This window comes from Miscanthus floridulus, chromosome 3 (assembly GCF_019320115.1).
Source record: "Miscanthus floridulus cultivar M001 chromosome 3, ASM1932011v1, whole genome shotgun sequence".
Lineage (NCBI taxonomy): Eukaryota > Viridiplantae > Streptophyta > Magnoliopsida > Poales > Poaceae > Miscanthus > Miscanthus floridulus.
The window spans coordinates 125,190,305-125,203,090 of record NC_089582.1 but is presented as its reverse complement, the minus strand read 5'-3'; the positions used below and the strand labels follow the sequence as shown (position 1 = coordinate 125,203,090).

Here is a 12,786-nt window from a genome sequence, read left to right as displayed (position 1 = left end):
GGCCAGGCGGAGGTCGGCACGGATGTCAGCAAACGAAGGGAACGACCGTTGTCGAGTGACGAGCTGCGACATGAATTGGAAGCGCTCGTTGAGGCCACGCAAAACATTCAGCACAAGAGTGCGGTCGCTGATGGGCTCGCCAAGGTCGGCAAGAGCATCGGCCATACTCTTCATCTTGCGGCAGTAATCATCGATGGAGAGGATGCCCTGGGAAAGGGTGCGAAATTCGGCGTCGAGGAGCATGGCGCGGGACTCGGGATTGTTCAGGAACTACTGCTCAATCCTGAGCCAAGCCGCCCGAGCAGTGATGCTGTCACGCTCGTGGATGACGTCCAGGAGGTCGGAGGAGATGGTGTTGAAGAGCCAGGAGACGACCACACAGTCCATGCGTGACCATGTCGGGTCGGCAAAGCGGGAATCGTCACTGAGGACGTGGTCCTTCAGAGCGAATCGGCCGAGGGTGAGAAGAATGTAGCCGCGCCACTTGGAGTAGTTGGAAGACTGCAGATCAAGAACGATGGGGATCAAGTTCTTGATATTCTGGATAGCGGCGGCCTGGCTGTGCAGATGAGTAATGGCCACAGCTTCGGAGCGGTCGTCGTCGCCGTCCACGGTGTTGTCGTCCCGGAGGGGTTCCGGGCGAAGACGCTCACGGAGGGCAGCGGCCTGCTGTTCCAGGATGTCAGCCTGCGCGCGCTCTTGTTCAAGAGCAGCAGCGGCGGCACGGACGCGTTCCTGGGCAGCGGCGGCTGACTTGAGAAGATCAGCCTCCTCCTGGAGTTGCTGACTGCGCTCGGAGTTGGTGATGCGCAAGGAGACGGCCTCTTCTTCCAGCGTCTTGGCGGCGGCGAGGGCTTCGTCGCGAAGCTGAGTCGCGATGGACACTGCCGAGGCGCCGGAGGTTGAGCCACCGGAGGCCATTGGCGCGGCAGCCGTCAAGGTGAGGCGCGGCAGCCGAAGCAGAGGCGCTGCAGCCGTCAAGATGAGGTGCGGCAGCCGAAGCAGAGAGGTGGGCGGAAGCAGAGGGGTGGGCGGGAGGTGGAAAGGCCCAAGACTGTGATTAGTCTGATACCATGATAGAGGAATGCCAATAGGCTTAGATTCACTTGATGGAGAGATTACAATAGGGTTACATATATAGAGAGATAGACTAAACTAGAGAATTAAGAGGGGGGAAGTCCCAGGCAACATGCCAGGAGTCCCTAGGCGGCACACTGGGTAGAAACCCAAGGGGCAGCCGGTACAACAGTAAATGATAGGAAATAAATACTCTAACAGCAAGAATGTTTGATGGTGGAATTCCCTAGTCATTAGGAGATGTGTGACTATGTGAGCTTCAAATGTTATTAGATACCACTTTATATAGTGATTATACCAAACATAAAACCATACCTCTTTGAGAAGTGTGAGCACCCTACCAACCATTGTGGAAGTCTTCGGATCATGCCAGTTACAGGGGGGAGTCAGTATATTCAAAAGCATGGTACTCCCAAGACAATAGAACAATAAAGCTCAGACCAAAATGCCTGTGAAATCACACACAGATATACAAGAGATGCAACCATTTTGGGCACATCAAAAGAAAGTTTCATTTTCATATCATAAAAACTAATATTAAAAAATTCTTAAACGAAAAAAGAGAGAGACAGAGACAGACAACAAAACATGGTGTTCAGTTCTTCTGCAGCCTCCTTATTGTTTGCAACAATAAAGCCCTGGCAATGTACTTTGCTTTTTAGTGTGATTGGTCACGGTGAATCGCATCATTTGGGTTCCATAACATTTGGAGTCAGTATTTATTTGTAGCAGCCACAAGAACGAAAGGTATGGACTTTTTAGATGTTCACATATTATTATTCTTGACTTGATACGTTAAAATGATATCCACAAATATTTCAATCCAAGGCTTCATCGGAGTGAAACAACAAAATCAGGTTGACCTTCTGACGATAAAAGGACAAGTATGTATACCTTTCCACTTCCTGGACCAGCAACAATCATTAGTGGAACAGCCACATCATTACATGCAGCCTCCTTCTGCCTATCATTCAAGGAGTGCAAATATTCATAGTACTTCTTTGGAGCACACGCTTCATCTTCCTCCTTTTCTAGTTCCATATCTTGCTGCTCCTCCTGGCCCTTAGCAGCAGAGATATCAGCATGCCCCTAGTGGATGGAGGCATCAACCTCCTCAACGAGTGCATCGACAAGCTAAATATGTCCCAAGAGAAAAGGAATCAAATGGACTCAGTTAGAAACTTCATTCCAGACCAAAACCACTCAGTGCAAATTTCCATTTTGTACTGATCCTTATTTCTAGACACAGGAAACAAGAACTGCCCGACATCCTACAACTATTAGGCATTCCATTGTCTGAAGAAAAAAGCTATACCTCTCCATCCCCCTTTGCAATGGAAATTTCTAGGGAAACTGAAGGATCACCGCACAATGCTACCAATCCATCTTTCTCCTCCATCCCCTTGAGCCCCTACTGATACTTGGCATGAGCTTTGGTGTTGTGCTCCTCACTAACGGCATTGATCTTCCAGAATGCATCTTCGAACTAAATTCATCTCAAAAGAAATTCAACAGAGATTAAACACAACAAATTTCTCCTACAAATCAGGCACATCAACACAGTAGAATTTCAAGTTTTCAAGAAACAATGAATCCCAAATTGTCCATGTTCATTTCCTATCTTCACCACACACAATAAACATGAATTTGCTATGTTTCACAGACTAACACCTTTTTCAGTTCATGAAAAAAACAAATAGAGAGAAGTTACTCTGAAGCACTCTCCTAACTTTAGGATTCTCCCCCAATCTATAACAATCCCATGCACCATACTCCATACAAGAACTTCTCAATTTCCTCCTCTGATTCATGGAATCAGAAACCAGCATCATGAACACAAAATATTCACATACCTCCACACCCTCCGCTGTGATGGAAATAGCAGGGGGGAGTGAAGCATCACCGCAGGACAGCACCAAGCTCTCCTCCTCCTCCTCCTCCTCCTCCTCCTCCTCCTCTTCTTCTTCCTTCGTCCCCTCCTGGCTCTTGGCAGCAGACTGGGCATCACACTCCTCACAGATGGCGCTCACCTCCTCCCAGAAAGCATCGTGAAGCTAATTTCCGTCCAAATGAGAAAGCAACAATATGAGTTCCTTTTTCAAAAATTGACACTAACAGGCGTCTCCACTTCAAAGCAAACCCCAGTTAAACAAACAATGGGCCTGTTTGGTACACCTTATAAGCTGCTTATGGCCAAAATAAGCTGAAATCAACAGCCAAACGCCACGCTTTTCAGCAGCTTATTCTGGCCACACTTATTCCCACAACTCCCATTTTTACTAAAAAGCAAAAGCTGGATCAGACCAGCTTATTTTAACCGCCGCTTTTACTCTATTTGTGCTTATCTGAGAAGCGCTTCCCAGATAAGCTGTACCAAACAGGGCCAATAATGTCATCCATGCCTTAGCTCTCCATATTTCCTTAGAATCTGAATATCCAGCATTTGTAAATGAAATACACCCGCAGGATTCCTAACCCCATTTCCAGGCACTTCAATGAAACAAGAACCGTACCGTTGCTATCTCTGTTCCGGCGGCGTCAATCGTACCCGCTGCCGCCGCGAGCGGCCCTTCGCCCGTCCCCTTATGCTCCTCTGCTGGCTTCTTCTCCTTCTCCTTCTTGGCCGTGGACCGCGCGTGCTCCTCGCAGATGGCGTCCACCTCCGGCAAGAATGTCTCGTTCATGTCATCTTCGTCGTCGTGCAGAAGGAACCCGCAGGGCCTAGAAGCCTTCGGGAGGGGAGTTGTATACCCGTACCCGCCCCGCCGCTCGAGCGCGTTGCCAGTGATGTCGACGAGCGGCCGGCGAGGCGGTGGGCATGGGGATGGGGATTGCGGCGGGCGCTTGCAGGGGAAGAGATGGGAGGGTTTGGAGGCGCCGCTCGGGTAGAGCGGGAGAGGTGAGGCATTCTCCTTCCAGCGCGACATGGCCGCCCGCCGTCGGCGAGGGTTTGGTTGCAGTGGCGGATGGGCGGGCACGCGGCGTTTTCGGCCTTTTGAAAGTGGTTTCACATGGACTGGGTTGGAAAGTCTGGAGATTTTTTTGGCGTTCATGTAAAAATTTGCTCAAGCGTATTTTGTATCAAATTTTGTATTGAGTCCTAAAACAATCGAAAATATTACGCTCGGGCATCTGTCCGCCTGGACGGATCAATCTGCTCGCACCACTCACCCGCATCACACGCAAAGCGCCTCCGCCTCACACCCTCACTCTGTGTGTTGTTGCTCTTTCCACCGGATCCACTCCGCGGCGAGAGATCCGATGGTTGTGGCACCGCGGCGCCGGCTGCAGAAGCCCAGGGATACCGGAGGGCAGGAAGGGGTCTCCGGCAGCCTCATGGTAGGCCGATTCACTAGTCGATGGTGACGCTGGTCAAGGGTGATGATGGAGCGGCCGCCTCATGTGAACTCCACACGTCGGTGAGCCTTCATTTCATAAGCGGTAGGTAGATTTTACGTTTGAAAGCGAATGTTGCAAGTGTCTACTTGAAGTGTTACTGATGTTTCAAAATTATGTTGCAAATGTTTTATATGAATGTTGCAAAAATAAATCGGAATGTTGCACATGTTGCAATGGTTGTACGTGTATGTTGCAAACATCTGTTCCTAATGTTTCATCTTTTTCTAGACGTATGTTACAAGAGTGTTTATGTGGATGTTGCATATGTTTTACACATATGTTGCAAATGTTTTAATATGGGTGTTTGTGTATGTTTGCAATGGTTTTAAGAGTTTTTTTTAGCTGTTTTGGCAAGTGTTTCTGACACATGTTTTAAGTGTTTCATCTGTCTTCGTATGTATGTTGCAAGTGTTGTATCTGGATGTTTCAAAAGTAAATTGGATGTTGCATCATCCTCCTCGTCTTTTGCTGCTTGCATCCTTCTCAGACTGCGGAGGGGCGCGACGGGGGCATGTGGAGGGGGCGTGCTGGGGGATGGTGGGGCAAACGCGAGGGCACGCTCTCCCCTTCTCTGTTACGCGAGCAGGACAGGGATACCGCGTCATTGATCAGACTCTCATTGGTGGGCCATGACACCAACCACGATTGGTGGAATCGTTTAACCGTTGATTGGTGGGAGCTGCGTCTGGACATGTCCTGGGTGCCGGACGTCCAGACGCTAGCATCTCCATAAAACAATTGGTGGTCAAATTATTAATACTAGCAAATATGCCTATGCGTCACAACAGGAGAAAAAATGGACTGAGGTTTTTTTTCTCCCATTACAAAGCACATAAATATTTTCATACCATCTATATGCATTGATATAGTCAAATATTGATTTCCATGACTTTCTTTGTGGGCCCATAATCAAGAACCGATATATCCGCTGATGATTATGACGAGAGACATTTTAAGTTTTCCACATGTAATCTTTGTTGGAGATTGCACTCAGTTTAGAGACAAACTTATTTAGACTAGATGGAACAACAAACTGGTCAATATTTCAGTTTAAAGTTTGATTAGTTAGATCAATAGTTTAACTCGTTATAATAAAATAATTATTTTACTAATAAAACTGCATTAACATCTTGGTAGTTGGAATCTTCTTCTTAATTAAAAGAGGGTCAAGAGTTAAAAGAACCATATTATTATATTTATTTATTTATTTTTAATTTTATGGAAACAATAGAACAAATTAGAATGGAAACAATATAGAAAATCAAACGAAGAAAAAGACTCGGGAGTCAGCATTCGGAGACCGAAAGTGACAACAGAAAAAGGTAAAAATGAAGTAGAACGTGGAAAAAACGGACAAGAAAAAATAAAGCAACAAAACATGAAAAAAGGAAACTTAAACCCACAGGACATCGGACATAATGAGCCTGTTCGGGAGCTGTTCGGGAGGCCGTAAACGATCGTGGATTATTTACTGCTGGCTGGTTTGGTGTGAGAGAAAAACACTGTTCCCGGCTGAAAATTTACGATCGTTTACGAACAAGCGAACTGTATTAAATAAAAACCAGACATCCTCCGAGATAAAAAAAATAGAAAAAAAGACCAAAACTAAGAAACTCTTTGTGTTATATTAGAATCGGACTCCGTATTATTGCTAGACGCGTGTTGTTCTAACACATATGAGCACAAATCAAATATGTTTTAAAATCGGACTCAATATCATGTTAGAGAAGAGCTATTCTAATTCATATAAGCATGAGTTATATATATAATTCCGAACATAAGAAACTCTCAATTGTCCGATAGTTGAAGGGAGACGGATCAAAAAAATGGATGGACGAAAAAAATAGGCTAAAATTTTGCCTCTTTATTATTAGCAAATATGTCCGCGCGTTACAATGGGAGAAAAAAAATTAAACATTCATACAAAATGATACCGTGAATGATACATATGTACTTATATTTTATACTTTTATAATTTATTTTGTGATGACCGTCACATCTGACAATAAATGACAATGTCCTATTAAACCTGTATCGAATTAAAATACACAATTGTATATTTTCCTTCTATTGCAAAGTGAATAATTATTTAGATATAAATATATCATAACATTAATACTGCCCATGTTTCTATGACTAAATATCGCCCTTTGTAGCTTTTTTGACGCATCATATCATTCTCAACTTTTTTATCGATGTGTAAAGGATTGGTCTGTTCGCCAATGATTATGACGGGTCACCTCCGCGTATTCCGAGTCTAGCACGTTCTCAGTCGTCACTGAACCTATATGCATGCAACATATACAAGGATGATTTAACACACCTATAGACAAAAGCATAACCTAACAAGATTGATAACATCTATGGATAGATCACATATGTTGCAAGTGTCTACTTGAAGTGTTACTGATGTTTCAAAATTATGTTGCAAATGTTTTATATGAATGTTGCAAAAATAAATCGGAATGTTGCACATGTTGCAATGGTTGTACGTGTATGTTGCAAACATCTGTTCCTAATGTTTCATCTTTTTCTAGACGTATGTTACAAGAGTGTTTATGTGGATGTTGCATATGTTTTACACATATGTTGCAAATGTTTTAATATGGGTGTTTGTGTATGTTTGCAATGGTTTTAAGAGTTTTTTTTAGCTGTTTTGGCAAGTGTTTCTGACACATGTTTTAAGTGTTTCATCTGTCTTCGTATGTATGTTGCAAGTGTTGTATCTGGATGTTTCAAAAGTAAATTGGATGTTGCATCATCCTCCTCGTCTTTTGCTGCTTGCATCCTTCTCAGACTGCGGAGGGGCGCGACGGGGGCATGTGGAGGGGGCGTGCTGGGGGATGGTGGGGCAAACGCGAGGGCACGCTCTCCCCTTCTCTGTTACGCGAGCAGGACAGGGATACCGCGTCATTGATCAGACTCTCATTGGTGGGCCATGACACCAACCACGATTGGTGGAATCGTTTAACCGTTGATTGGTGGGAGCTGCGTCTGGACATGTCCTGGGTGCCGGACGTCCAGACGCTAGCATCTCCATAAAACAATTGGTGGTCAAATTATTAATACTAGCAAATATGCCTATGCGTCACAACAGGAGAAAAAATGGACTGAGGTTTTTTTTCTCCCATTACAAAGCACATAAATATTTTCATACCATCTATATGCATTGATATAGTCAAATATTGATTTCCATGACTTTCTTTGTGGGCCCATAATCAAGAACCGATATATCCGCTGATGATTATGACGAGAGACATTTTAAGTTTTCCACATGTAATCTTTGTTGGAGATTGCACTCAGTTTAGAGACAAACTTATTTAGACTAGATGGAACAACAAACTGGTCAATATTTCAGTTTAAAGTTTGATTAGTTAGATCAATAGTTTAACTCGTTATAATAAAATAATTATTTTACTAATAAAACTGCATTAACATCTTGGTAGTTGGAATCTTCTTCTTAATTAAAAGAGGGTCAAGAGTTAAAAGAACCATATTATTATATTTATTTATTTATTTTTAATTTTATGGAAACAATAGAACAAATTAGAATGGAAACAATATAGAAAATCAAACGAAGAAAAAGACTCGGGAGTCAGCATTCGGAGACCGAAAGTGACAACAGAAAAAGGTAAAAATGAAGTAGAACGTGGAAAAAACGGACAAGAAAAAATAAAGCAACAAAACATGAAAAAAGGAAACTTAAACCCACAGGACATCGGACATAATGAGCCTGTTCGGGAGCTGTTCGGGAGGCCGTAAACGATCGTGGATTATTTACTGCTGGCTGGTTTGGTGTGAGAGAAAAACACTGTTCCCGGCTGAAAATTTACGATCGTTTACGAACAAGCGAACTGTATTAAATAAAAACCAGACATCCTCCGAGATAAAAAAAATAGAAAAAAAGACCAAAACTAAGAAACTCTTTGTGTTATATTAGAATCGGACTCCGTATTATTGCTAGACGCGTGTTGTTCTAACACATATGAGCACAAATCAAATATGTTTTAAAATCGGACTCAATATCATGTTAGAGAAGAGCTATTCTAATTCATATAAGCATGAGTTATATATATAATTCCGAACATAAGAAACTCTCAATTGTCCGATAGTTGAAGGGAGACGGATCAAAAAAATGGATGGACGAAAAAAATAGGCTAAAATTTTGCCTCTTTATTATTAGCAAATATGTCCGCGCGTTACAATGGGAGAAAAAAAATTAAACATTCATACAAAATGATACCGTGAATGATACATATGTACTTATATTTTATACTTTTATAATTTATTTTGTGATGACCGTCACATCTGACAATAAATGACAATGTCCTATTAAACCTGTATCGAATTAAAATACACAATTGTATATTTTCCTTCTATTGCAAAGTGAATAATTATTTAGATATAAATATATCATAACATTAATACTGCCCATGTTTCTATGACTAAATATCGCCCTTTGTAGCTTTTTTGACGCATCATATCATTCTCAACTTTTTTATCGATGTGTAAAGGATTGGTCTGTTCGCCAATGATTATGACGGGTCACCTCCGCGTATTCCGAGTCTAGCACGTTCTCAGTCGTCACTGAACCTATATGCATGCAACATATACAAGGATGATTTAACACACCTATAGACAAAAGCATAACCTAACAAGATTGATAACATCTATGGATAGATCACATTTTTATGAAGCTAAGAAAACTAGTTTGGTATTTTTCTGATTTTTCTATGATTTTTGACGAATTTTGCAAGTTCTCAGTTTTTATATAAAAAGAGAAAAGGAAAGAAAAGGAAAAAAGGCTTGCATGGGCTTGGTCTAGCCCACAACGAAGCCCGCTCAATTGCAAGGATTCAGCCCAGGTCAAAAAAGAAGCCCACCAGAAGAGGCCCACTCGAATCTAGACATTTTGCATCAGGAACCCTGATCTATTTCAAAAACTATTAAGGCCCTCCCACCTTTTATTTCTCTCTGGCATCTTTACATCTGGAACCCTGTATTTCTTTCTATTCTTTTCTCCACTCCTAATCTCAGTTTTGCAACGTTAAATCGACGGACACGGACACTGAGCATCTCCGAGACCGAGCCGGTGACGGAGGCAGGACTGGACAAAAAAATTTTGATGGTAGAAATTTTAGCTCTTTAGTATTAGGTATAGATATGTAATTAACATTGTTTTTTTACGAATATGTAATTAACATTGTTCGTGCCACTTGGGTACAGATGATACCTCACTCCTTGAAAAAAAATGAATTGAGATTTTACCGTTCTTAAACTTGGCACTTGAGCAACTATGGAATTTATGCAATTAGGTTTCTATCAATTCCTACACAACCTAATGCACATTCATACATCACATAATTCCTACACCACTTGGCCCTGTTTGCTTCGCTTGAACTGCTTCAGCAGTACTTTTCAGCGAATGAACAATGTTTTTCTCTCACAACAAATTAACATAAGTCAAATTTCAACAAAGCGAACTGTCGACAAAAGATGCTTGGCAGTCCTAAAAGTTCTAGTTTGGTTTTGGTGAATTGATGAAACCCTAAGTACTAACCTAGTTTATCAAGTGATCATGAGATTGGTAGCACATTCCAAGTGATGAAGCAAATGAAGACCATGACATGAGGATGGTGATGACATGGTGATGATCAAGCGCTTGGACTTGAAAAGAAGAAAGAGAAAAACAAAAGGCTCAAGGCAAAGGTATAAATGATATGAGCTATTTTATTTTGATGATCAAGACACTTAGATAGTATGATCACATTTAGGTTTGATAGCCGTACTATTAAGAGGGGTGAAACTTGTATTGAAATACGGTTATCAAAGTGTCACTAGATGCTCTAACTCATTGCATATGCATTTAGGATCTAGTGGAGTGCTAACATCCTTGAAAATGTTTGTGAAAATATATTAACACATGTGCATAAGGTGATACACTTGGTGGTTGACACATTTGAGTAAGGGTTAGAAACTTCACCAGCGAAGTGTCCGCCCGTAGAGTGCGGATAGTTCAACGGTGCCATCGGCGCCCTAGACAGAAAAGGTAGAGGACGCTGGTCTCTGAAGGACCAGCGCGTCCGGTCAGTAGCAGTAAAAAAAAGAAAAAAATGCATCGTCGGTCATCGACCAGACGCTAGCGCTGAAACAACCGGACGCTGGCTGGCTGCGTCCGATCACACTGACATGGTCACACACAGAGGAGTCGCCGAGTGACCGAACGCTGGGTGTGTCCGGTCGAGCATGACCGGACGCGTCCGGTCGTGAAAAATCATTTCTGGATGCTTACTGGAAGCGACCGGACGCTGAGGTCCAGCGTCCGGTCCCTTCACAGCAGCGCGTCCAGTCGTCGCTTGACCGTTGAGATCGGACGATCAACATTTGAAGCGATGGGACACGTGGCACGCATCGCGTGACCGGACGCTGAGGTCCAGCGTCCGATCAATATGACCGGAGCATCCGGTCACCCCGTGTTGTGCCCAGTGAAAGGGTACAACGGCTCTATTTCGTGGGGGCTTCTATTTAAGCCCCATGGCCGGCTCAAGCTCACTTTCTTGATCATTTGCATTGACATAGCAACCTTGTGAGCTTAGCCAAAGCCCTCCCGCTCATCTCCATTATTGATTCATCATCCTTGTGAGATTGGGAGAGAATCTAAGTGTATTGCTTGAGTGTTTGCATCTAGAGGCACTTGGTGTTTGTGTTTCGCTGCGGGATTTACTTGTTACTCTTGGTGGTTGCCGCCACCTAGATGGCTTGGAGCAGCGAGGATCATCGAGCGAAGAGTGGTGATTGTCTCCGGCTCCGATCGTGGTGATTGTGAGGGGTTCTTGACCTTTCCCCGGTGGAGAGCCAAAAGGTACTCTAGTAGATTGCTCATGGCTTGTATGATCCTCATCTTGTATTGGTTGTGTGGCACCCTATTGAGGGTTTGGCGTGTGATGCCAATTAACGCGTGAACCTCTAAGTGAGTGAATCGCCACAACGAGGAGTAGCTTGCCGGCAAGCAAGTGAACCTCGGTAAAAAATCATTATGTTCATCATTTGATTTCGAGGTGATCAGTCTTCATTGTTATTCATTTTTGTGATTGATTAGCCCCTTTCTCGACACGGTAGTATAACCTTCTTGCTCACTCTCTTTATATTACCGCAAACTAGTTGTCAAGCTCTTTAGTGTAGCTAGTTGTGAGAGCTTGTTAGTTTGGTTAGTGTGGCTCTTTAGTTAGCCTTTGAGAGCACATTAGCTTATTGTAGTGACACAGCTATTATGTGGATAGAAACTATACCAACTAGAATTGTGGTAGGTGGCTTGCATTTTTAGTAGGCTAGCACAACACTTGCTTCGCCTCATAATTGTATAACCGGTTTGCTAAGTGTTGTTGTAGAAATTTTTATTAGGCTATTCACCCCTCCTCTAGCCATTAGGACCTTTTAAGTCCTTTGATGGATATCCCACGAAGGTAGATTGATCAATGGGGCTACGCGTAATCAGGAACCGAATGGTGACATAAGACGCAGAGATAGTGATTTAGACAGATTCAGGTTGTCTGATCAACGTAATACCCTACGTCCTGTGTCTTTGGTATATTGTATTGAATATGAGATGTATGGAGATGTCGACTAGTGGACTCATGCCTCTCCTTATATACTCTAGAAGGGTAGGGTTATAAAAAAGTATCCTATTTGGTACTATACAATGTTTTGCGGTGCACGTCGACCAGTGCCGTGCACGCCATGATCTTGCAGGCTGGGCCACCTCTGAGGGTGCGGCCCATGTCTTGTCTTGGGGATACCGAAGGCCATATGCCCACAGCTAGTCCCCGAGCCTGACAGTAGGTGACGTAGTCACGTGGTGCCAGAGTCAAAAAGTAGAAGAAAGGTAGAAGACCGGCCGAGCAGGCAACCAGTCCACGAGCAGAGCCCTAAATTAAAAAGCGCACATTCACCGTAAGGTGAAGTGTATCCACTTAGTCCCCGAGCCTGTTGGAAGATGAAGAATGAATTTTGTAGCAGGGTCAAAGAAAACAAAGTCTGAAAGCTTACCGACGTCATCTAACATACGCGTATCAAGACCCTAGACGTGCTACCCAAGATTAGCACCCTGATCCAAATAGCATGGAGCAGCTTTATAGCACACCGATGAAGCATAGCAAGATCCTACCATCAAGGAAGTCCCTGGCGTAGCTAGCGACGCCCGAGCATCGAGGAGTCCCCAACGTAGCTGGTGATGTACGAGCACCGAGGAGTCCCCAGCATAGCTAGCGATGTCCGAGCACCGAGGAGCCCTTGGTGTAGCTAGCGATGTTC

The 12,786-nt window shown here is 43.5% G+C and overlaps 1 protein-coding gene across 1 annotated transcript; it reads right to left on the bottom strand.

Moving 5' to 3' along the window:
- Nucleotides 1–270: 270 nt before the first annotated feature.
- On the bottom strand, nt 271–4,025 carry LOC136544358 (uncharacterized). The gene is made up of 7 exons (XM_066536551.1): nt 3,591–4,025; nt 2,931–3,131; nt 2,504–2,563; nt 1,972–2,166; nt 1,393–1,434; nt 1,271–1,303; nt 271–1,065 (listed from the first exon to the last, which is right to left on the bottom strand). Exons 1-7 carry the CDS (start codon nt 4,002–4,004, stop codon nt 271–273), a joined length of 1,740 nt encoding a protein of 579 aa, XP_066392648.1. The 5' UTR covers nt 4,005–4,025.
- Nucleotides 4,026–12,786: the final 8,761 nt, after the last annotated feature.

What these genes read in the sequence shown, in the direction of transcription:
- LOC136544358 (XM_066536551.1), bottom strand. Translation starts at nt 4,004, where the DNA reads ATGTCGCGCTGGAAGGAGAATGCCTCACCTCTCCCGCTCTACCCGAGC. An exon ending in TCACAGCGGAGGGTGTGGAG is followed by an intron (nt 2,564 to 2,930) that starts GTATGTGAATAT and finishes AGATGAATTTAG; the next exon opens with TTCGAAGATGCATTCTGGAA. An exon ending in CTGGTCCAGGAAGTGGAAAG is followed by an intron (nt 1,435 to 1,971) that starts GTATACATACTT and finishes CATGATCCGAAG; the next exon opens with ACTTCCACAATGGTTGGTAG.